Below are 26,607 nucleotides of genomic sequence, written 5' to 3' on the forward strand. Positions count from 1 at the left end.
GACATTTCTCCCCAAAGTGAGGCCGTGACCTGGGAGGTGGTGTTTTGATTGATGACACTCAGGTTGAGAGCATAACGTGAGCTAGCATCTTGTCAATTTCACCAGCACACGTGGAGCGCTTGCTCTGTGCCAGGTCCCATGCTGGGCTCGGGGGAGCTGGGGGACCAGACGCTGCTTTTTTTTTTTTTAATAGAACTTTACTGGAGTATAATTGCTTCACAATACCATGTTAGTTTCTGTTGCACAACAAAGTGAATCAGCCATATGCATACACATGTCCCCATATCTCCTCCCTCTTGAGCCTTCCTCCCACCCTCCCTATCCCACCCCTCTAGGTCATCACAAAGCACCGAGCTGATCTTCCTGTGCTATGCGGCTGCTTCCCACCAGCCAACTATTTTACATTCCGTAGTGTATATATGTCGATGCTACTCTCACTTCGCCCCAGCTTCGTCCTCCCACCCCATGTCATCAAGTCCATTCTCTATGTCTTCCTCTTTATTCCTGCCCTGAAACTAGGTTCATCAGTACCATTTTTTTTTTTAGATTCCATATATATGTGTTAGCATACGGTATTTGTTTTTCTCTTTCTGACTTAACTTCACTTTGTATGACAGACTCTAGGTCCATCCACTTCACTACAAATAACTCAGTTTCATTTCTTTTTATGGCTGAGTAATATTCCATTGTATAAATGTGCCACATCTTCTTTATCCATTCATCTGTCAGTGGACATTTAGGTTGGTTCCATGTCCTGGTTGTTGTAAATAGTGCTGCAGTGAACATTGTGGTGCATGTCTCTTTATGGTTTTCTCAGGGTATATGCCCAGTAGTGGGATTGCTGGGTCATATGCTAGTTCTATTTTCAGTTTTTTAAGGAACCTCCATACTGTTCTCCATAGTGGCTGTATCAATTTACATTCCCACCAACAGTGCAGGATGGTTCCATTTTCACCACATCCTTTCCAGCATTTATTGTTTCTAGCTTTTTTGATAATGGCCATTCTGACTGGTGTGAGGTGATACCTCACTGTAGTTTTGATTTGCATTTCTCTAATAATTAGTGATGTTGAGCAGCTTTTCATGTGCCTCTTGGCCATCTGTATGTCTTCCTTGGTGAAATGTCTATTTAGGTCTTCCACCCATTTTTTAACTGGACTGTTTGGTTTTTTGATATTGAGATCCATGAGTTGTTCGTATATTTTGGAGATTAATCCTTTGTCTGTTTCATTTGCAAATATTTTCTCCCATTCTGAGGGTTGTCTTTTTGTCTTGTTTATGATTTCCTTTGCTGTGCAAAAGCTTTTAAGTTTAATTAAGTCCCATTTGTTTTTATTTCTGTTACTCTAGGAGGTGGGTCGAAAAAGATCTTGCTGTGGTTTATGTCAAAGAGTGTTTTTCCTATGTTTTAGTCTAAAAGTTTTATAGTGTCTGGTCTTACATTTAAGTCTTTAATCCATTTGGAGTTTATTTTTGTGTATGGTGTTAGGGAGTGTTCTAATTTCATTCTTTTACATGTAGCTGTCCAGTTTTTCCAGCATCACTTATTGAAGAGGCTGTCTTTTCTGCATTGTACGTTCTTGCCTCCTTTGTCGTAAATTAGGTGCCCATATGTGCGTGGGTTTATCTCTGGGCATTGTATCCTGTACCATTGATCTATATTCTTATTTTTGTGCCAGTACCATACTGTCTTGATTACTGTAGCTTTGAGGTATAATTTGAAGTTGGGGAGCCTGATTCCTCCAACTCTGTTTCTCTTTCTCAAGATTGCTTTGGCTATTCGGGTTCTTTTGTGCTTCCATACGAATTGTAAGATTTTTTGTTCTAATTCTGTGAAGAATGCCATTGGTAGTTTGATAGGGATTGCAATGAATCTGTAGATTGCTTTGGGTAGTAGAGTCATTTTCATGATATTGATTCTTCCAATCCAAGAACATGGTATATTTCTCCATCTGTTTATATCATCTTTGATTTCTTTCATCAGTGTCTTATAGTTTTCTGAATACAAGTCTTTTGCCTCCTTAGGCAGGTTTATTCCTAGATATTTTATTCTTTTTGTTGCAGTGGTAAATGGGACTGTTTCCTTAATTTCTCTTTCTGATTTTTCATTGTTGGTGTGTAAGAATGCCAGAGATTTCTGTGCATTAATTTTGTATCCTGCAACCTTAAAAAATTCATTGATTAGTTCTAGTAGTTTTCTGGTGGCCTCTTTAGAATTTCCTATGTAGAGTATCATGTCATTGGCAAATAGTGACAGGTTTACTTCTTCTTTTTCAATTTGTATTCCTTTTATTTCTTTTTCTTCTCTGATTGCTATGAATAGGACTTCCAAAACTATGTTGAATAAGAGTGGTGAGAGTGGACATCCTTGTCTTGTTCCTGATCCTGGTGTAAATGCTTTCAGTTTTTCAACATTGAGAATGATGCTTGCTGTGGGTTTGTCATATATGGCCTTTATTATGTTGAGGTAGGTTCCCTCTATGCCCATTTTCTGGAGAGTTTTTATCAGAAATCAGTGTTGAATTTTGTCAGAAGCTTTTTCTGCATCTATTGAGATGATCATATGGTTTTTATTCCTTAATTTGTTAATGTGGTGTATCACATTGATTGATTTGTATATATTGGAGAATCCTTGCATCCCTGGGATAAGTCCCACTTGATCATGGTGTATGATCCTTTTAATGTGCTGCTGGATTCTGTTTGCTAGTATTTTGTTCAGGATTTTTGCATCTATGTTCATCAGTGATATTGGTCTATAATTTTCTTTTTTTGTGTGTGTGGTACATGGGTCTCTCACTGTAGTGGCCTCTCTCGTTGCGAAGCACAGGCTCCGGACATGCAGGCTCAGCGGCCATGGCTCATGGGCCTAGCCGCTCTGCGGCATGTGGGATCTTCCTGGACCGGGACACGAACCCGTGTCCCCTGCATCGGCAGGTGGACTCTCAACCACTGCGCCACCAGGGAAGCCCCTATAATTTTCATTTTTTGTAATATCTTTTTCTGGTTTTGGTATCAGGATGATGGTGGCTTCATAGAATGAATTTGGGAATGTTTCTCCCTCTGCAATTTTTTGGAAGAGTTTGAGAAGGATGGGTGTTAGTTCGTCTGTAAATGTTTGATAGAATTCACCTGTGAAGCCATCTGGTCCTGAACTTTTGTTCCTTGGAAAATCTTTAATTATGGTTTCAATTTCATTACTTGGATAGGTCTGTTTATATTTTCTAATTCTTCCTGGTTCAGTCTTTCAAAATTGTACATTTCCAAGAATTTGTCCATTTCTTCGTGGTTGTCCATTTTATTGGCATATAGTTGTTTGTAGTAGTCTCTTGTAATCCTTTGTATTTCTGCAGTGTCAGTTGTGATTACTCCTTTTTCATTTCTAATTTTATTGATTTGCATCCTCTCCCTTTTTTTCTTGATGAGTCTGGCTAAGGGTTTATCAATTTTGTTTATCTTCTCAAAGAATCACCTTTTAATTGTATTGATCTTTGTTTATTTTCTTCATTTCTATTTCATTTATTTCTGCTCTGATATTTATGATTTCTTTCCTTCTACTGACTGGGTTTTCTTCTCTTTCTCTAGTTGTTTTAAGTGTAGGCTTAGATTGTTTATTTGAGATTTTTCTTGTTTCTTGAGGTGAGATTGTATTGCTATAAACTTCCCTCTTAGAACTGCTTTTGCTGTGTCCCATAGGTTTTGGGTTGTCGTGTTTTCATTGTCATTTGTTTCTATGTATTTTTTAAATTTCTTCTTTGATTTCTTTAGTGATCTCTTGGTTATTTAGTAGTGCACTGTTTAACCTCCATGTATTTGTGTTTTTTACAATTTTTTTCCTGTAGTTGATTTCCAATCTCATAGCATTGTGGTCAGAAAAGATGCTTGATATGATTTCAATTTTCTTAAATTTTCCAAGGCTTGATTGTGACCCAAGATGTGATCTATCCTGGAGGATGTTGCATGTGCACTTGAGAAGAAAGTGTATTCTGCCACTTTTAGGTGGAATGTTCTATAAATATCAATTAGATCTATCTGGTCTATTGTGTCATTTAAAGCTTGTGTTTCCTTATTAATTTTCTGTTTGGATGATCTGTCCATTGGTGTAAGTGGGGTGTTAAAGTCCCCTACTATTATTGTGTTACTGTCGATTTCTCCTTTCATGGTTGTTAGCATTTGCCTTATGTATTGAGGTGCTCCTATGTTGGGTGCATAAACATTTATAATTGTTATATCTTCTTCTTGGATTCATCCTTTGATCATTGTGTAGTGTCCCTCCTTATCTCTTGTAACAGTCTTTATTTTAAAGTCTGTTTTATCTGATACGAGTATTACTGCTCCAGCTTTCTTTTGTTTTCCATTTGCATGGAATATCTTTTTCCATCCCTTCACTTTCAGTATATATGTATCCCTAGGTCTGAAGTGGGTCTCTTGTAGACAGCATATATATGGGTCTTGTTTTTGTATTCATTCAGCCAGTCTGTGTCTTTTGGTTGGGGCATTTAATCCATTTACATCAAGGTTATTATCAATATGTATGTTCCTATTACCATTTTCTTAATTGTTTTGGGTTTGTTTTTGTGGGTCTTTTTCTTCTCTTGTGTATCCCGCTTAGAGAAGTTTCTTTAGCATTTGTTGTAAAGCTGGTTTGGTGGTGCTGAATTCTCTTAGCTTTTGTTTGTCTGAAAAGCTTTTGACTTCTCCATTGAATCTGAATGAGATCCTTGCTGGGTAAAGTCATCTTGGTTGGAGGTCTTTCTCTTTCATTACTTTAAGTATATCCTGCCACTCCTTTCTGGCCTGCAGAGTTTCCACTGAAAAATCAGCTGTTAACCTTATGGGGATTCCTTTGTATGTTATTTTTTGTTTTTCCCTTGCTGCTTTTTATATTTTTTCTTTGAATTTAATTTTTGTTAGTTTGATTAATATGTGTCTTGGTGTGTTTATCCTGTATGGGAGTCTCTGTGCTTCCTGGACTTGAGTGACTATTTCCTTTCCCATGTTAGGGAATTTTTCCACTATAATCCCTTCAAATATTTTCTTAGACCCTTTCTTTTTCTCTTCTTCTCTGGGACCCCTATAATTCAAATGTTGGTGTGTTTAGTGTTGTCCCAGAGGCCTCTGAGATTGTCTTCAATTCTTTGTTCTTTATTCTGCTCCTTGGAAGTTATTGCCACCATTTTGTCTTCCAGCTCACTTATCCGTTCTTCTGCCTCCGTTATTCTGTTATTGATTCCTTCTAGTGTATTTTTCATTTCAGTTATTGTGTTTTTCATCTCTGTTTGTTCTTTAGTTCTTCTAGATCTTTGTTAAACATTTCTTGTATTTTCTTAATCCATGATTCCATTCTATTTCTGAGATTCTGGATCATCTTTACTATCATTACTCTGAATTCTTTTTCAGGTAGATTGCCTATTTCCTCTTCATTTATTTGGTCTTAATAAAAACCTTTATTAGGTTTTTACCTTGCTCCTTCATCTGTGACATATTTTTGTGCCATCTCAATTTTTTTTTTTTTTAATGAGTCGGATTGTGTTCCTGTTTTACTGGTTGTTTGGCCTGAGGCTTCCAACACTGGAATTTGTAGGCTATTGGGTAGAGGTGGGTCTTTTTGCTGAGATGAGGAACTCAGTGAGACCTCACTCCAATGAATATTCCCTGGGGTCTGAGGTTCTCTGTGAGTCCAGTGGTTTGGACTCGGAGCTCCCACCGCAGGAGCTTCCGCCTGACCCCGGGCTCGCAAATCAAGATCGCGCAAGCCACATGGGGTGGCAAAAAAAAAAGAGAGACTGGTTCAAGATGGCGGAGTAGAAGGACGTGCGCTCACTCCCTCTTGCGAGAGCACTGGAATCACAACTAACTGCTGAACAATCATCGACAGGAAGACACTGGAAATCACCAAAAAAGATATCCCACAACCAAAGACAAAGGAGAAGCCACAATGAAACGGTAGGAGGGGCACAACCACAATAAAATCAAATCCCATAACTGCTCAGTGGGTGACTCACAAACTGGAGAACACTTATACCACAGAAGGCCACCCACTGGAGTGAAGGTTCTGAGCCCCACGTCAGGCTTCCCAACCTGGGGGTCCGGCAACGGAAGGAGGAATTCCTAGAGAATCAGACTTTGAAGGCTAGTGGGATTTGACTACAGGACTTCGACAGGACTGGGGAAAACAGAGACTCCACTCTTGGAGGGCACACACAAAGTAGTGTGTGCATCAGGACCCAGGGGAAGGAGCAGTGACCCCATAGGAGACTGAACCAGACCTACCTGATAGTGTTGGAGGGTCTCCTGCAGAGGCGGGGGGTGGCTGTGTCTCACCGTGAGGACAAGGACACTGGCAGCAGAAGTTCTGGGAAGTACTCCTTGGCGTGAGCCCTCCCAGAGTCCGCCATTAGCCCCACCAAAGAGCTGGGTAGGCTCCAGTGCTGGGTCCCCTCAGGCCAAACAATCAGCAGGGAGGGAACCCAACCCCACCCAACAGCAGACAAGCAGAGTAAAGTTTTACTGAGCTCTGTGCACCAGAGCAACACCCAGCTCTATCCACCACCAGTCCCTCCCATCAAGAAACTTACACAAGCCTCTTACATAGCCTCATCCACCAGAGGGCAGACAGCAGAAGCAAGAAGAACTACAATCCTGCAGCATGTGGAACAAAAACCACATTCACAGAAAGATAGACAAGATGAAAAGGCAGAGGGCTATGTACCAGTTGAAGGAACAAGATAAAACTCCAGAAAAACAACTAAATGAAGTGGAGATAGGCAACCTTCCAGAAATAGAATTCAGAATAACGATAGTGAACATGATCCAGGACCTCAGAAAAAGAATGGAGGCAAAGATTGAGAAGATGCAAGAAATGTTTAACAAAGATCTAGAAGAATTAAAGAACAAACAAATAGAGATGAACAATACAATAACTGAAATGAAAAATACACTGGAAGGAATCAATAGCAGAATAACTGAGGCAGAAGAATGGGTAAGTGACCTGGAATACAGAATGGTGGAATTCACTGCCGTGGAACAAAATAAAGAAACAAGAATGAAAAGAAATGAAGACAGCCTAAGAGACCTCTGGGACAACATTAAACGCAACAACATTTGCATTATAGGAGTCCCAGAAGGAGAAGAGAGAGAGAAAGGACCTGAGAAAATATTTGAAGAGATTATAGTCAAAAACTTCCCTAACATGGGAAAGGAAATAGCCACCCAAGTCCAGGGAGCACAGAGAGTCCAGGCAGGATAAACCCAAGGAGAAACATGCCAAGACACATAGTAATCAAACTGGCAAAAATTAAAGACAAAGAAAAATTATTGAAAGCAACAAGGGAAAAATGACAAATAACATACAAGGGAACTCCCATAAGGTTAACAGCTGATTTTTCAGCAGAAACTCTACAAGCCACAAGGGAGTAGCATGACATATTTAAAGTGATGAAAAGGGAAGAACCTACAACCAAGATGACTCTACCCGGCAAGGATCTCATTCAGATTCAATGGAGAAATCAAAAGCTTTACAGACAAGCAAAAGCTAAGAGACTTCAGCACCACCAAACCAGCTCTACAACAAATGCCAAAGGAACTTCTCTAAGTAGGAAACAGAAGAAAAGGACCTACAAAAACAAACCCATAACAATTAAGAAAATGGTAATAGGAACATACATATTGATAATTACCTTAAATGTGAATGGATTAAATGCTCCAACCAAAAGACACAGGCTCACTGAATGGGTACAAAAACAAGACCCATATATATGCTGTCTACAAGAGACCCACTTCAGACCAAGGGACACATACAGACTGAAAGTGAGGGGATGGAAAAAGATATTCCATGCAAATGGAAATCAAAAAAAAGCTGGAGTAGCAATACTCATATCAGATAAAATAGACTTTTTTATCTGATAAAGATCAATAAAACTAAAAGCTGGTTCTTTGAGAAGATTAAAAAAATTGATAAACCTTTAGCCAAACTCATCAAGAAAAAGAGGGAGAGGACTCAAATCAATAAAATTAGAAATGAAAAAGGAGAAGTTACAACAGACACTGCAGAAATACAAAACATCATAAGAGACTACTACAAGCAACTCTATGCCAATAAAATGGACAACCTGGAAGAAATGGACAAATTCTTAGAAAGGTATAATCTTCCAAGACTCAACCAGGAAGAAACAGAAAATATGAACAGACCAATCACAAGTAATGAAGTTGAAACTGTGATTAAAAATCTTCCAACAAACAAAAGTCCAGGACCAGATGGCTTCACAGATGAATTCTATCAAACATGTAGAGAAGCGCTAACACCCATCCTTCTCAGATTCTTCCAAATATTGCAGAGGAAGGAACACTCTCAAACTCATTCTATGAGGCCACCATCACCCTGATACCAAAACCAGACAAAGATACTACAAAAAAAGAAAATTACAGACCAATATCACTGATGAATATAGATGCAAAATCCTCAACCAAACACTAGCAATCAGAATCCAACAGCACATTAAAAGGATCATACACCATGGTCAAGTGGGATTTATCCCAGGGATGCAGGGATTCTTCAGTATATACAAATCAATGAATGTGATACACCATATTAACAAGTTAAGGAATAAAAACCATATGATCATCTCAATAGATACAGAAAAAGCTTTTGACAAAATTCAACACCATTTATGACAAAAACTCTCCAGAAAGTGCGCAAAGAGGGAACCTACCTCAACATAATAAAGGCCATATACGACAAACCCACAGCCAACATCATTCTCAATGTTGAAAAACTGAAAGCATTTCCTCTAAGATCAGGAACAAGACAAGGATGTCCACTCTCACCACTCTTATTCAACATAGTTTTGGAAGTCCTAGTCACACCAATCAGAGAAGAAAAAGAAATAAAAGCAATTCAAATTGGAAAAGAAGAAGTAAACTGTCACTGTTTGCAGATGACATGATACTATACATAGAGAATCCTGAAGATGCCATCAGAAAACTACTAGAGCTAATCAATGAATTTGGTAAAGTTGCAGGATACAAAATTAATGCACAGAAATCTCTTGCATTCCTATACACTAATGATGAAAACTCTGAAAGAGAAATTAAGGAAACACTCCTATTTACCCTTGCAACAAAAAGAATAAAATACCTAGGAATAACCCTACCTAGGGAGACAAAAGACCTGTATGCAGAAAACTATAAGAAACTGATGAAAGAAATTAAAGATGATACCAACAGATGGAGAGATATACCATGTTCTTGGATTGGAAGAATCAATATCATGAAAATGACTCTACTACCCAAAGCAATCTACAGATTCAATGCAATCCCTATCAAATTACCAATGGCATTTTTTACAGAACTAGAACAAAAAATCTTAAAATTTGGAGACAGAAAAGACCGTGAATAGCCAAAGCAGTCTTGAGGGAAAAAAGCAGAGCTGGAGGAATCAGACTCCCTGACTTCAGACTATACTACAAATTTACAGTAATCAAGACAATATGGTACTGGCATAAAAACAGAAATATAGATCAGTGGAACGGGATAAAAAGCCCAGAGATAAACCCATGCACCTATGGTCAATAATCTATGACAGAGGAGGCAAGGATATACAATGGAGAAAAAGCAGTCTCTGTAAAAGTGGTGCTGGGAAAACTGGACAGCTACATGTAAAATAATGAAATTTCAACACTCCCTAACACCATACAAAAAAATAAACTCAAAATGGATTAGAAACCTAAATGTAAGACTGTACACTATAAAACTCTTAGAGGAAAACACAGGAAGAACACTCTTTGACATAAATCACCACAAAATCTTTTTTGATCCACCTCCTAGAGTAATGGAAATAAAAACAAAAATAAACAAATGGGACCTAATGAAACTTAAAAGCTTTTGCACAGCAAAGGAAACCATAAACAAGACGAAAAGACAACCCTCAGAATGGGAGAAAATATTTGCAAATGAATCAGCAGACAAAGGATTAATCTCCAAAATATATAAACAGCTCATGAAGCTCAATATTAAAGAAACAAACAACCCAATCCAAAAATGGGCAGAAGACCTAAATAGACATTTCTCCAAAGAAGACATACAGATGGCCAAGAGGCACATGAAAAGCTGCTCAACATCACTAATTATTAGAGAAATACAAATCAAAACTACAATGAGGTATCACCTCACACCAGTTAGAATGGGCATCATCAGAAAATCTACAAACAATAAATGCTGGAGAGGGTGTGGAGAAAAGGGAACCCTTTTGCACTGTTGGTGGGAATGTAAATTGATACAGCCACTATGGAGAACAGTATGGAGCTTCCTTAAAAAACTAAAAATAGAATTACCATATGACCCAGAAATCCCACTACTGAGCATATACCCAGAGAAAACCATAATTCAAAAAGACACATGCACCCCAATGTTCATTGCAGCACTATTTACAATAGCCAGGTCATGGAAGCAACCTAAATGCCCATCGACAGACTAATGGATAAAGAAGATGTGGTACATATACACAATGGAATATTATTCAGCCATAAAAAGGAACGAAATTGGGTCATTTGTAGAGACGTGGATGGATCTAGAGTCTGTCATACAGAGTGAAGTAAGTCATTAAGAGAAAAACATATCATATATGAATGCATATATGTGGAACAGAAAAATGGTACAGATAAACTGGTCTGCAGGGCAGAAATAGAGACACAGATGTAGAGAACAAACATATGGACATCAAGTGGGGAAAGTGGTGGGGTGTGTGTGTGTGATGAACTGGGAGATTGGGATTGACATGTATACACTAATATGTATAAAATAGATAACTAATAAGAACCTGCTGTATAAAAAAAAATAAAATTAAATTAAAAAATTGAAGAAAAAAGAGAACAATAACAAAGTAAAAATGCTTTGTTATTGTTAGGAAACTAACAGATATGTTAGAAAGTAAAAATAAAATTATAGATTAATCAGCAACTGGAAGGTACATCAGTACCACAATAGTAAAAACAGAGGAAGAGGGAAAAGAAAAAAAAAGGGGAGGTTTGGGCTTCCCTGGTGGCGCAGTGGTTGGGAGTCCGCCTGCTGATACAGGGGACACAGGTTTGTGCCCCGGTCCGGGAAGATCCCACAGGCTGTAGAGCGGCTGGGCCCGTGAGCCATGGCCGCTGAGCCTGCGCGTCCGGAGCCTGTGCTCCGCAACGGGAGAGGCCACAACAGTGAGAGGCTCGCGTACAGCAAAAAAAAAAAAAAAAAAAAAAAAAAAAAGGGGGGGGGTTGTGGAGGGCGGAGCCTAAGCAGGGGTGAGGTTTGGGCAGTCGGCGGGGCGATGTTCAGGACGCACAGGGCCGGAAAGGCCCTGGGGCCTGTGGGGGGTGGGGCTTAGGCTGAAGGAACAGAAGGGGCCCAGCCGTGGCCCCCACCCTGGCCTCAGAGGACAGGGGACCTCACCTGGGGACCCAGCAGGCTTCCTGGGCTCGAGTGGGCGGGGCAAACGCCCTCCTCTCCTCTCCTGCTCCTCCAGTCTGGGGTCTGGGAGGGCCCCTCCCGACTGCCTGTCCTGATCTCCCCGGCCTCCCTCATATGCCCCCAGTACCAGTACGGCCGGTGGGGAAGGGGGAACCTTGGAGGGCAGGGGACCGGCCTGGGAGCTCAGCAGGCTTCCTGGGCCCGAGTGGGTGGGGCCATCGCCCTCCGCTCTTTTCCCGCTGCCCCCCAGGGCCCCTCTCCAGCCTGTGTCTCCTGATCGCCCCCCCCCCCCCATGCTCCCAAGGACCCATGCGGCCTGGAGGGGCCTTGGAGCAGGGGGAACCAGCTTGGGAGCTCAGCAGGCTCCCCAGGCCCTCCGCTCCTCTCCCTCTCCTCCCGGAGACTCCCTCTCACCTGCCTCTCCTGATCTCCCCGGCCTCAGGGGCGCCGATCTTGTCTGGCCTCCACTTCTTCTCCCCCCTCGGTCCCCCTCTGTCCTACCGGTTCACTCTGGGGTCCCTCCTGTCTCCTTGGGGGTCAGAGTTTCCCACCAGCGGCCGGCAGGCGCCCTAGTTGTGTGGAGACGCTCACCCCGCGTCTTCCCACGCCGCCATCTTCCGGACTCCGCTCCTGCACAGTGCACGATGCAGTGGAGCTCGGCAGTGCTCTGTGCAGACGAATCAGCCACACTGTGATAAACCCCATAGTACTGCACCTCCAGGGGCCACAGGGAGAGAGGGGTTAGCTCTGCCTGGGAGGGAAGTCGGGAGAGACATCAGAGGGAAGGTGACTGAGCATGAGAACGAGAAGACTTCAGACTCCTTTCTCCTCCCTGTGATTTAAGAGGTAGTACATAGCGCGGTGGTTAAGAGTATAGACTCTAGGGGCTTCCCTGGTGGCGCAGTGGTTGAGGGTTCGCCTGCCGACGCAGGGGGCGTGGGTTTGTGCCCCCATCCGGGAGGATCTCACGTGCCGTGGAGCGGCTGGGCCCGTGGGCCATGGCCGCTGGGCCTGCGTGTCCGGAGCCTGTGCTCCGCGGCGGGAGAGGCCACAGCAGTGAGAGGCCCGCGTACCGCAAAAAAAAAAAAAAAAAAAGAGTATAGACTCTAGAGCCGTAGTGCCTGGGTTCAGGTCTGAGCCCTTCCATTTATTGGCTGTGTGACAGCAAAATCCTCTGTGTCCTCAATTTCTTCATCTGTAAAATAGGGATGGTGATATTGTATATGCCTCCCAGAGGGTGAGACACCCAGTACAGTGCCTTGTTTATAACAGCTCCTGTGTGACTGCGCTATTATTTGCCATTGAGGCTTCCCACCAAAAACAAAGGGAATTCTCAAAAGGGGGATCCCTGGGACTTCCCTGGCGCTCCAGTGGTTAAGACCTCGAGCTTCCAGTTCAGGGGGCACAGGTTTGAGCCCTGGTCGAGGAACGAAGATCCTGCATGCCACACAGTGTGGTTAAAAAAAGGGGGGGGGGCGGGCAGAACCCCTGGAGGCCTCCTCTGCCTGCACAGCTGTGGAGTTCCAAGCCCTCAGAGGTGATCTCAGGGCTCTGGGTGGGGTCGGGGGTTGAGTGAGCTCCCTTGGCTCCTATGTAGTTCTCCTTCTATTTTGCAACTCCACACAGTATATTCGTTTGATTTAGATGCATATCTCAAAGGAACAGATGACATTTGTTTATCAAATAATCATTTGAAAGGGAAAACAAGTTCTGTTGAACCCTGGACTTTGCCTCCATACTTTTGAACCGAGTACCTAATTTTTGCTAATAATGATAGCTGTCATTTATTTTAAAACTCCCTCTGTGACAGGCATGATGCTAAGCATTTTATATGCATTTTTGGTTACGTCTAACTGCAACCCCAAAGTGGGTATTATTAGTGTCCTCATTCTGCAGTTGAGGAAGGTACGGCTTGGAGACTCTTTATTTAGAAGATGGTAGAGCCAAGATGGATACCCAGGTTGGTCCAATTCCAAAGTTATTTTGCTTAACCACTCTGCTTCCGTTTTGGTAAGAAAGGGTTCTGGTTTCTCTCTCCTGTTTCAGTGTGTGCTGCCTCGGTGGGACTGATCTGTGTGTGACATGCCCCACTCGTGCATTCTTCAAGGTGGGGAAGGCTGAGCCTGGGGGCCCTGCAGTCATAGCTGAGCTGGTCCACCCTACACCTGGTAGCACTTCTCTAAATGGACTACGTGTTGCTCAAGGAGAACTATCTCTGAAGGGAGGGTCCTGCAGCCAATCCTTTATAAGTGACTTGATGGTACGAAATCTTTCAGGAGGGGAATCCAGCTATTTCAGATGCCACTGAGGACGTGGAACTTGGAAATCTTGTGATGATAGGATAAAGGGAAAGGGAGACAGCTCCCATAGAGAAAGGTTTTGGGGATAGAAAGGGAGAAGGACTATGTGGTAAGAGGGAGGCTTAGAAGAGAAGGACAGGGGATCTTAGAGGGTGGGGGGCATGGAAGCTGAGATTTCAAGCAGTCAGACTGACGCTGAGTCCTGAGGACACCAGTGGTCTCGTTAGATACGAGTTACCCTGGTGACCAACGCTGGCACGTGGTAGGTATTCAGTAAATGTTTACTCATTTATAAATGAGTGTGGCTGGGGTGGAGGGGGGCAGACAAAAAGCACTTACTGAGCACCTACTGTATGCCAGGCACTTAAAAAGCTTTATCTTAGACAGTGGTCATAACAACTTTACAAGGTGGATACTAACCCCACTGAAATGAGTAAGACTAAGGATCAGAGAGGTTAAATCACCTGCCCAAGTTGGACATAGGCAGGTGGTGACACTAGGGTTCCATTACAGGGGGTCTCTGATTCTAAAGCCACGCTCCATCCATGGTATCTCACTTCTTCTTAAAAGCATTAAATTTAAGTGTTACCATAATCTCTCCAACAATGTCACCGAACAAGTTTATAAAGCACAACTCCATAAGGAAACCCCGAGGAAATGAGGTGAGCTGTACTCACCTTGGCAGAGAAGTGGGACAATGTATTTTGTTTGGGTGAACGTTTCAGTACTTCTCGAAGGTAGCCACATCGTCCTTTTAATCATGGGACAGGCCAAAATCCACTCATTGAGTCATGCAAGTAGCTACTGAATACCTGCTAAGCACAGGATGCTGTGTTAGTGCCTAATACTGAGCCTAGCACTTTGAAGGAATAAATATATGATGAATGAAAGAATGAATGCTGGCCTCTGGAGTCTTACCAAGTGGCAGTTACAGCCCAAAGTGCCAAGGAAGCCATCAGAATATTTCTGTAGGAAAGATGCTGCGAGAATCATAAATTGCTCTGGTGTCACACTGTTGGGTACAGGTTGCAAAAAAGATCACATTTCTATTTTCAAAAGCAACATAAAAACACATAGTTCTTTGTGATGTCAGTCACCGACACAGGGGAACTTTGCATTGCAATGCCTTAACTGCTGTTCATAGGTTGGTTGAAGCCATTCTCTTCCTGTCCAAAAAAATCAAGATTTTCTCTGAAACGTTATGTTCAAAACCTCACTGTGTCTGAGGCATAAAATACTCTAAAGGCAAAAAGCAAGGAAGGAAGGAAATTGTGGAACGCATATTTTATGACTCATAAAAAAGAGCAATACAAATATTTTTTCGCAACCACAGTGCAAGTGATTTAATGCCATGACTAGAAATGGCTCTTGATGTAAAGCTCTGAGATGACAGTTTTATTTGGGCTTTGGAATCTAAGCAGTAGTTAGTTCAGGCCAGATCTCTCTCCAGTCCCTCCTGGAGAGAATGGTGAGAGGTAGGAGTGGAGTGCAGAGGTGGCGTGGAAATTTCCTCAGGACCCAGCAGGAGCGTGCAGTCTGTGTTAACCTGAGAAATCACCCATTTGCCTGCACAGGAGACTGTGACTGTGGCCTCTTTCCAGGACTGGCCTCACACATGAATGCGGCAGTTTCTGCCTAGGTACAGGCACCTATCTTGCAAGCAACCTTAGCCTTTAGCTCTATGAAACTGGCATGTTTCCAAACATCCAATTAAATAGAGGATGCAAGCTCATTACACTCTACCTTCTGAAGGTACCACCTGAATGGCCTGGCAGGGGGCTCTGAGTCACTCCTAGGTGAGCCACTCATGGTTCTGAACCAGTCATGTGGGTTGTGGTCCTTCTTTGTCCTTTGATTTCTCCATCTGCATAATGGGTGCAGCCAACTTCCAATGTCACAATTTGCTATGGAAGAAAGAATGATGTCATGCAAAATGGTGAAGGTTATTTTGAAGACCCTGGTCAGGTCAATGCAGTCGAATAAATATCCACGAAACAGTAGAATTGCATGTGAGGAATATTCGATTGAAAATCCACTTTCGAGTATTTGATGGCGAAATTTTATTTGTTCACAGTGAAGAATCACTAGATCTTCCCCATTCTCAGTTTGCCCTTTCATAAAATGGAGATAATATGAGCATCTACTTGGTGAGGATGGTTGAAGTTAGTAGCCTGGGCTTTGGTGCCAGATGACCTGGGTTGAATCCCAGTTCTGCCATGTGCCGGCTCTGGGCAAGTGAGCCTTGGTTTACATTTCTCCCTCCCAGAATTGTTGGGAAGTTTCAGCAAGACAGTGTATGTGAAGTACCGCAGCCTGTACACAGTACGTGCTCAATAAAGGGTAGCTGGTGTTATCATCACAGCACTACTGTGAGGATCGAATTGGAATTATGCTTGCAAGTAGGGTGGTAATCAGGTGGGAGTTCTACTCATGAAGCTTATATAAGCTCCTCCAGGGAAGGGAATCTGTATCCCTAGCATCCGATACTCAGTAGCACATCAGTTTCCGTCGTTGCTTGAATGTTGAATAAGTGAGCAATGGTGATGAGAATGTGTCCTCTTTACCCTTCACGGAGCCCCCTCCAACCCAGTCGAGTGATGTTTTGCTTTTCTTTTGGCCCCAACTTCCAGGTCATTTCCCAGACCCTCTCCCCCACCTGGAACCAGATGCTGCTGTTCAATGACCTGGTGCTGCACGGAGACCCGAAGGAACTGGCAGGATCCCCGCCGTTAGTGGTGGTGGAGCTGTATGACAGTGACGCAGTGGTGAGTGTCCCAGGGCTGCACTAACTGTGCCTTGCTAAAAACTCCCTGTTCAACTAACTTCCTTTATTTAACCAGCCTGTGACTATGCCCAGAGGCAGTCCTCACCTGGGAAACACTGATCTACAGAATCTGGGAAATGGATGATGACCATTTGCTTTACTGAAGGGTTTTTTGCTTAGATTTCCCTTTGGATTGCAATTTAAATAGAATCTGCTTCACAAAAGTTCAGTCCACATATACTTCTTCAGGAATATAATTATTATACCCAGCCCCCAGTTCTATACCTTATTGCTGCTTATAAAAATGTCCATGCCTTTTGAAAATAGCAGGTTTTTACTGATGTCGCCTGGTTGGAAGGAATGGATATATTGTCACTGATTCAGCATTTGTAACTGGGCCTTTTTTTTCTTCTTTGTTTGTTGCTTCCAAGCCCTGAAACAATGCATTCAGCTCTATCTCATTTCTGTTATGGTATTAGCCAAACCTCTTTCTCTCCAAAGATGTCCGTGTCCTGAAACAGCAGATTCAAAAGCTTACTGGAGGGTTTTTAAAAATTTTTAATTAATTAATTAATTAATTTTTGGCTGCGTTGGGTCTTCTTTGCTGCACGCAGGCTTTCTGTAGTTGTGGTGAGCGAGGGCTACTCTTCGTCGCGGTGCGCGTGCTTCTCATTGCGGTGGCTTCTCTTGTTGCGGAGCACGGGCTCTAGGCGCGAGGGCTTCAGTACTTATGGCTCGCGGGCTCTAGAGTGCGGGCTCAGTAGCTGTGGCACACGGGCTTAGTTGCTCCCTGGCACGTGGGATCTTCCCGTACCAGGGCTCGAACCTGTGTCCCCTGCGTTGGCAGGCGGGTTCTTAACCACTGTGCCACCAGGGAAGCCCCACTTCGTTAGTTTTTAAGTGTGACTGAGCTAAACCCATTTCCACCTCAACCAAGCTTCCTTCTACAGCCAGGAATGCAAATGCTTGTTTGTGAGTCCAAAGGCAATGAAGTAGTGCAGGTACTAAAACCCAGCCTCAGCCAAAGAAAATGTGGGCACTGCCCTTGGACTTGGAGGTCATTTATCCAAGAGTTTTCACTCAATAAATATGTAATGAGTGCCTGCCCTGTGCCAGGGGATACAGCAGTTCTTGAGATAAATAGCAAAGCAGCCCCACGCTCCAACCCCATGCTGCTTGTGGGGGGAATGTGGACTGAGGCTCCTGGGAGCAGGGATGAGGAAGAGGCAGGAGGTGACCCCATCAAATAGTTCTTAGAGGGCTTCCCTGGTGGCGCAGCGGTTGGGAGTCCGCCTGCCGATGCGGGGGACATGGGTTTGTGCCCCGGTCCGGGAAGATCCCACATGCCGCGGGGCGGCTGGGCCCGTGAGCCATGGCTGCTGAGCCTGCGCATCCGGAGCCTGTGCTCCGCAACGGGAGAGGCCACAACAGTGAGAGGCCTGCGTACCGCAAAAAAAAAAAATAGGTCTTAGAGAAACTTACCTCCCACACTTACATACGAAGCTATTCTCATACGCGCTTTTACAACAAGAACAATAGGGCAGAATTGCTCTATTACCTAAACATGCTGACCTTAGTCACCATTACCATCATCACCATCATCACCACCATCACCACCATCTTCATCACAGTACTATGGGCTGAGCACTTATTGTATACCAGTCATTGTGGAAAGCACACACATCATTACATTAATTGTCATGGCCCTATGAACAAGGCCCTATGCTCTTTTTAAAGCATGAGGTTCAAAAAAGGTTGAGTAGGGCTTCCCTGGTGGCGCAGTGGTTGAGAGTCCGCCTGCCGATGCAGGGGACACGGGTTCGTGCCCCGGTCCGGGAAGATCCCATATGCGGCCGAGCGGCTGGGCCCGTGAGCCATGGCCTCTGAGCCTGCGCGTCCCGAGCCTGTGCTCCGCAACGGGAGAGGCCACAACAGTGAGAGGCCCGCGTACAGCAAAAAAAAAAAAAAAAAGGTTGAGTAACTGGCCCAAGACCATAGATCTCCAAAGCAATAGATTTGGGAACTCCAACTCACGTTTGCCTGGACTCCAAGCTTGTGTTCCCAGCCACAGGGGTTCCCTGCTCTGGAGATCTTTTGGAATATTTGGTGCCACCTTATTTCTGCTTTTCCCCTTCAAGTCAACCCTGGGTGATTATTTTTACTTTATTCCACTGAACTCAGTACACTGAGGAAAGGGATAACCCCTAAGATCGCCTTGAGCCAGGAAGCCCCTAAGATGACCCTCTTAGGGTTTTCCCTGAGAGCCCAGATGGATTCTGCTGCTCCCCAAGGCTGTGGGAAGAGGTGAGAGGGGCTTAGCAGAAGAAGAGAGTGAGATCGTAGCAGGAGGGAGACACTGAGGCTGACAGTTTTGTGAATATTAATTACAGAATCACACCGACGCAGATCAGAACCAGGTAGGTGACCACCAGGGACAAAACTTCATTTCTTTTCTGCCCTAGGGGAAGCCAGAATATTTGGGTGCCACCGTGGCTGCTCCTGTTGTGAAGCTCGCTGACCAGCACTATGAACCCCCCAGGCTGTGTTACCACCCCATCTTTTGCGGGAACCTTTCTGGAGGGGACCTCCTTGCTGTGTTTGAACTGCTGCAGGTAAGTGAACCAGAAGTGCTATCTGCACTGGCCGTCTGTCTAGTCTCCCTGGCCAGAGAAGCAGCCTCATGGGAAGGGTATGTCCATCACATTATGCCTGGTCCCTGCCTGCTGTCCTGTGTCTGGAGACGGCTCCTTCTGGGGATCTGGGAGATGCCATTTAGGAACTCAGGTGACGGGTTATTCCCAGAGCCTCCATGCTACAAGTCAGAGTCCCAGGATGAAAGTTCCATGTGGATTTGGCCAGCAGTGCTTGAGCAGCCCTATGCGTCAGACCCTGAGCTCCATACAGACCTCAGGAGGATATAAAAGGGGAAGGGAGCAAACGTTTGTGGACACTCCCACGTGCCCTGTGTTGTGTTTGCTGCCTCACATACCTCTCATCACACTGAAACCTCCCTCAGTCCTGTTGAGGTAGGGATTATGATTCCCATTTTGCAGATAGTAAACTGAAGGATTAATGTAATTGAATGACTTACCTTGTCATGCTGCTAGTCGGTGGTTGAGCTGAGAGCTGAACTTAGACCTTTAAAGCCTTCTGCTCCTTACACCGTATCACAAAGTTTCCCAAAGACATCGAGTTCTTAGTCTGTCCCACTAAGACATCGGGGAATTTATGAACATATGTCTAGGAGGACTTTTTCAGAAAGCAATGGCAGGATACTTAGGGAGGGAGGCTGAGCCTCTCAAGTCTGGCTGTCCAGTCAAGGACCAAATAGGACAGAATGGTGACCTGGAAAGAAGTGACCAGGTGGGCCTGTGTCAGGCCCTGACCATCCTCCCTGGCCACCCACTCACTGAGGGCAGGCGGCACTTAGCCTTTGGGTCAGATCAGTCCCTCTCTAGGAAAGCACATTTTCCAGAAATCCCAATTTAAAAAAATCTCTAGTAGAGAAACTAGAAGACAAACATTCCCAAGACGTAGCAAATGAGTAAGAGGGAAGGTGCTGGAGTTGAATCCCAGGAATACGGATCTCATTCCCACCACGTACTGGTGTGCGACTGTGGGTAAGCTGCTCTATCTCTCTCTGTTTGACCTGCAAAATGGAGGTGATAATTAACCTGCCTAAAGTGCCTGGCGTGGAATCAACACTCAACAAATGCTACCTATTTTATTATTATTAATATTATTATACCATGGAATATTAAAGCAAAATATCTAGTCCTATCTGTTTATTCAGGTGAAGACATTGAGCTGGATAGAACGGTAATGGCTCGCTGGATATGGTAGGTCGGAGCCTAGAATCCAGTGTACAGATTCCCCCGAGAGCTGAAGAGGCTGAAGGGCATTAGAGGACGGGAACAGCTAGCTACGGGGTTAGACACACTTGTACTCAAATCCAGAGTGCCCAGGTGTGCGGCCTGGGAGCTGCATATGACTACAGAGATGAATTCTGAAGTGCACCCAATCAGCCTTTGACTGTCGTCTGGTTTTTGTTCCACTTGAGGAAGAACTTTTTAAGGCTGGAGTGGCTGCCTTGGAGAAAGAGCAGCCTCTCTCAGGGGAACTGAAGCTGGATGAGCTCTTAAAGGGACAGAGTAGCAGGATCACAGGCGTCAGCTCCAGCTCTATGATGCTTGTAGTGTAGGAGGGGAGGAGAGAAGGATTAGTGAACTCTTTGTCTTACAAATCTTAGCTTCTAGGATTCCAGGATGATCAACCAAGTGAGAGTCTAATAGAACCAGCTCTCACCAGATGGATGTGTGTTGCACAGAAACATGGACTGTCAGAACTGAAAGGGCTCTTCAGAATCAGCTGCTCCAGTCTTTCCTTAATTGAGAGTCCAGGTGATTTTAGACCGTCAATGAGTCAGAATCTTAGGTTGAAAAATCTTAGGTTGAAACCAGGTAGAGCATTAAATCACAGTGAATTAATGTCGAGGGAGTGTTGCCTTTTTTTCTCAGGTTTATTGAGATATAATTGACATATAACGTTGTGTAAGTTTAAGGTGGGCAACATGATAATTTGATATATGTATATATTGCAAAATGATTACCACAATAAGGTTAATGAACACATCCATCCATCACGTCACATAGTTAACCTTTTGTGTGTGTGTCTGTGTGTGTGTGTGTGTGGTGTGAGAACTTTTAAGATCTACTTTCATAGCAACTTTTAAGTGTACAATACAGTATTGTACCTGTAGTCACCATGCTATGCATTAGATCCCCAGAATTTATTCATCTTCACACTGGAAGTTTGTACCCTTTGACCACCTTTACCCACTTTCCTCACCTCCCTACCCCTGGCAGCCACCAATCTACTCTCTGTTTCTGTGTTTTCTTTTTTTAGATTCCACATATAACTGAGATCATACAGTATTGTCTTTCTCTTTGACTTATCTCACTTAGCGTAATGCCCTCAAGGCCCATCCATATTGTTGTAAATGGAATTTTGCCTTTTTGGATCCTCCTAAGTACCTTTAGAAGAAAGTTTCACGCCCATCTGTGTATTACACGTTTCTTAACCTGCAACCTTTCTTCTTCAGAAAGCATAGGCTTCAGCTTCAATGCCTCTAAAGAAACATCAATGTTATCTACAAGAACATTTCTCAAAGTCTGCTTCTGGGAACACTGGCCCCTCCAAACACAGTGAAAAGAAATTTTAAGAAATGCTACACATGACATATTCCAATAACATTATTTTGTTTTCGTTGGTTTTCTTTTTAAAGTTACTTTCCATTGATGGCCAGTGGTACCTGTTTTACTTAGCAACTTGAAGTTTCCTTTCTAAAAATGAAATTATAGCTAATGAAAATGTTTACTAGATAATAACACAGGTGGTAAAAGTGGCAGAAGAAAGACTGATTTGGGAAAACCAGCTTGAGTACAATGCTTTCATTTTACATGTCAGAAAGCCGAGGCTCCAGGTTTACTGGATGGGATTCAGTCAACTGCTCTTTTCATTGCATGAAGCTTCCTGAAGGGAGTTCCCTAATCCATCAATGAGGGGCTGGACCAGCTGATCCCAACAGGCCCTCTGAGGTCCTGGCTTTCTCCCAGTTCCACGGCCCCACCTCTGATTCTCCCGCCCTCCCTCCACCGTGAGCTGGGCAGACTGGTTCGAGATACGGCTGCTTCCTGACAGTGGGGTGTCAGAGGCAAGCAACCGAAGAGACACAATTCATTAGGGTTTCATTAGGACTTCCTCTCAGTTGATTACGTGTGCAAAAATTGATTTGATCATCAATGCCACTGTCTCAGCATGTGCATCTCCTACACTCCGGGAAGGCGGGAGCTGGAAAACGCCTTCATTTGTCACCAGCGGCTCTCAGTTTCCGTCTGTGGGTGGTTCACCTTCAGCCCGTCTGTCTCCATTACTGAAAGGCTTCCCTGTCTCAGAAGAAGGGTGTAGTACCTGGGTTCTTCAGTGCCCCAGACTGAATTCCTTACCTCCATTTTCCTCCTCTACCCAGCTATCTGACCCTGTTTTCCCAGTCCTGGCCCACTGTCCCCCTGTTCTCCTAGACTCTCTGCCTTGAGAATTCACACTCAGCTGTAATTCTTCACTCTGGGTTTGTATCCATGGGCAAGCCAATCGTTCCAGCCCGGTGACTGTCCCTTGTTCCTGTAGACCCTCGTTCTCATCAGGATCGTTCCACTGGCCTCTTTCCTGGTCTCTTCCTTGTTTGCTTCATCCTCCGCATTCCTTCCAGAACGCAAGTCCACCATACCACTCTCCTCTTTAGACAGTCTGTTTCTTATCTCCAAGAGCATTTCCCAAAATCTGTATCTTTGGAACACAAGTCCCTCTAAATACAGTAAAAACAAAGTTTGGGGGCTTCCCTGGTGGCGCAGTGGTTGAGAGTCCACCTGCCGATGCGGGGGACACAGGATCGTGCCCCGGTCTGGGAGGATCCCACATGCCGCGGAGCGGCTGGGCCCGTGAGCCCCGGCCGCTGGGCCTGCGCGTCCGGAGCCTATGCTCCACAACGGGAGAGGCCACAGCAGTGAGAGGCCTGTGTATTGCAAAAAAAAAAACCAAAAACAATGTTTGGGAAATTTTTCATATTATGTCCCTCTTGGGACTTTGAAATGCCCGTTACCTTGGTAAAGACTCTGAGAAGTCAGCTATAAAGAAACTTTTGAAATTTCTTTCTTTTTTGAAATTCAACATTTCCCAAATGTTTGTGAATACAAATATTTTCTTTTTGCATGGTAACTCTTAATATTTCATGAAAAGAAAATCTAGCCCATAGGAGAATGTCAGATTTCCATAGCTTAGCACTTAAGCTCTCCCCAAATTAATTTGTCTTCAAACTGCCTTTTCCGGCTCACATTTCAGCACAGTTACTCTGCACGTACTGTGGCCTCTTTACAGCAGACTATTCTGAATTCTCAGACCTCAGCGCACAGATGTGCTTCTCTGCTTTTGGCCACGCTGTCACCCTATTTCGAAATGTCTCCCTGCTCTGCCGACTCCACCCCCTGCACTCTATTTACCTTTTTTTTTTTTATTTTTTTATTTTATTTTTTTAATTTTATTTATTTATTTATGGCTATGCTGGCTCTTCGTCTCTGTGCAAGGGCTCTCTCTAGTTGCGGCGAGCGGGGGCCACTCTTCATCGCGGTGCAAGGGCCCCCCACCATCATGGCCTCTCCCGCTGCGGAGCACAGGCTCCAGACACGCAGGCTCAGCAATTGTGGCTCACGGGGCAGGCCGCTCCGCGGCATGTGGGATCCTCCCAGACCAGGGCCCGAACCCACGTCCCCCGCATCGGCAGGCAGACTCTCAACCACTGCGCCACCAGGGAAGCCCCTATTTACCTATTTAGGAAACTGATCATCCTCACAGTTCAGGACAAGAGTTGCCTCCTCCAGGCAGCTTCCCCTCCCCCACCTCAGTCAAATGTTTTCTCCTCTTCCATCCTACGTCACTTTGCCTCTTTTTCTATTTAATCCAGGCTTTTATTTTTAGGATTTATTTATTTATTTTTATTTTTGGCTGCATTGGGTCTTAGTTGCAGCACGCAGGATCTTCCTTGCGGTGCCTGGGCTTCTCGCTAGTTGTGGCGTGTGGGTTTTCGCTTCTCTAGTTGAGGTGCACGAGCTCAGTAGTTGTGGCGTGCAGGCTTAGTTGCCCCGCGGCATGTGGGATCTTTCTTCCCTGACCAGGGATCAAACCAACGTCCCCTGCATTGTAAGGCAGATTCTTTGCCACTGGACCACCAGGGAAGTCCCAAATCTAGGCTTTGATAAAGGCAATTGTTTACAGCTTGTCTCCCTTAATCTGTACATTTTTTGAAGGCAGAGGCCCCAAGACGAGCAAAACATATGGTACTTTTTTTTTTTTTTTTTTTTTGCGGTACGCGGGCCTCTCACTGTTGCGGCCTCTCCCGTTGCGGAGCACAGGCTCCGGACGCGCAGGCTCAGCGGCCATGGCTCACGGGCCCAGCCGCTCCGCGGCATGTGGGATCCTCCCGGACCGGGGCACGAACCCGTGTCCCTAGAATCGGCAGGCGGACTCTCAACCACTGCGCCACCAGGGAAGCCCACGTATGGTACTTCTAAAAGCACATCCAGAGGCACCATCCCATCCTGTGCCACCATCACAGCTGTTTTTTGGCTTTACGTTTGGAGCCACAGGAGCAATTAGCTTTCTCAGGGAGGCGATGTTTTGCAGCCTGGATCGCTCACCTCCTCGCCGCCAGGCAGTGTTCACCTCACCTTTTCCCGGCTCCTTGATCTGGTTTGGTTCCTTCTGCGGCTTCATTATCTTGAGCCTACTTGGCATTCGCAGTGACTGCTGTCTTCTTTTTCTGGGCTTTCTTATAATTAACTGAACCACATCTGCCGATGCCAGCTAGAATATGTCTGTGAAAAAGAAATGGTGATATGTTTGTGCTTTACAGGTTTTGATGGGCAAAGAGGCTTTTTCGAGCATACAGAGCTAATGTGTGGCAGCCAATAAACATTTATCAAGAACTCACTGGTTTTGGAGCATTACCTGAGAGTCTGAGAATGATGAAGTAAACAAAGGCTTCCTCTTGGCCAAGTCAGGCAAACTCCCCCAGCGAGGAAAACCTCCTGCTCCAAAGCAATGTTTAATAGAACATCTGGCTCCTGAGGGACTTGAAGGGTCAGCTGGCCCAATATCTGAGGTCCAGAGAGGGAAAGGGACTCATGCAGGGTCACACAGCAGAGCCTGGTTTCTGGGCTCAGTCCACTAATTTCTGCACTAAGCCTCCAGAGAGGACACACTGTGTTCCAAGGACTGAAGATTAGGAGAATGGCCACAGTGGCCGGGACCAAATCAGGGGTGGCTTCTTGAAAGATGTACGTGTTGAGCCAGGTCTTGAAGGTAATGTGGGGTGGCCCACAAATGAGAAAGGCCCTTTCCTTAGGAGACTTTCTAAGTCCTTTGTGTGAGATTTCAATAAAGCACAGCAATTGTCCTCTTGCGGTTTTGTCAACTCCAAATGCACAGGAAATAACACCTTTTCCTGGAGGTCTGCCTTCAAAAGACTTCATTTTCTGTTTTACTGACTATGACTAGTCTCTATGTGATTAAATCAGTCTCTTGTAGTGCACAGTGGGAGGATAGTTAAGTCTCAGAGGTTTGGAATCTGATCAGAGACCCTTCTCTATTCTACGGCTGTAATTCCCCTGTCATTTCTTTTTTTTTGACTGAATATATATATACTTTAATGACGGAAAAAAATTAGATTTCAGCCATTTGTAAAATACTTGAATTTATCCTACATACTCAAAACATTCAACCATTACTTTACCACTCATAATTTTTCAGTTATTATTTAATGTCTATAGGTTTACTTATTTCCTATTTCTATAATATCTGCAAACATTTAGATACCAGAGATATTTTTTAAATGTTTAATCCTATATATTTACTGCTTATATTCTTTAATGAATAAATCATCTGCAAAGGTGTTACTAGAATTTTTTGCTTCCAATAATGTCAGATAACATTCAAAACACTTCAGAGGTTTAAAATCCTACAGAGTATATTTTTCTGACCACTCTGTAAATCACACAATACTTCTACAACAACACCATAAATTCAGAAATTAAGGAGACTACTTCTAAATTACCCACAAGGTAAAGAATAAGTATGAAGGATATTAGAAAATATTATGAATTGAAAACTTGCTTTTCCAAAATTTTAATATGAAGCTTTAAAATTAATTTATTGCTCTTTTTAAACTTTAGATAAGTGTTTATGTAATTAATTTTCAAGAAAGAATGAAAAGAATGAAATACAATGAGGTTATGAGGATCTATCTGTCTTTTTTTCCTCTCCTCTATACTGTGAGCTCGCTGAAAGCTTATGAAACTATTAGTTTGTGACACGTTGTGAGTGCTCACTAAATGTTGATTACCCTTGGGAACGAATGCATTTGTAAATTAAGAAATTATTCACTGTGACAAAATGCATCATCTTGATTTACATTTTAGGCTGGAAACATTCCTTTGGTTAAAACAGTGACAGTCTTTCCAATGAGGTCATTGCGTGGCAGCGTTCATT

At 43.9% G+C, this 26,607-nt stretch overlaps 1 protein-coding gene across 1 annotated transcript in view; it reads left to right on the forward strand.

Annotated features, from left to right (window-relative positions):
• The window catches only part of FER1L6 (fer-1 like family member 6), a 126,477-nt gene that overhangs the window by 59,747 nt on the left and 40,123 nt on the right, over positions 1-26,607 (forward strand). Inside the window, exons 20-21 of the mRNA XM_059995163.1 lie at positions 16,376-16,510; positions 18,972-19,121. Coding sequence (XP_059851146.1) covers positions 16,376-16,510; positions 18,972-19,121 — 285 coding nt within the window. The remainder of the gene's footprint in view (positions 1-16,375; positions 16,511-18,971; positions 19,122-26,607) is intronic.

Source organism: Delphinus delphis, chromosome 17, assembly GCF_949987515.2.
Source record: "Delphinus delphis chromosome 17, mDelDel1.2, whole genome shotgun sequence".
NCBI classification, from domain to species: Eukaryota; Metazoa; Chordata; class Mammalia; order Artiodactyla; family Delphinidae; genus Delphinus; species Delphinus delphis.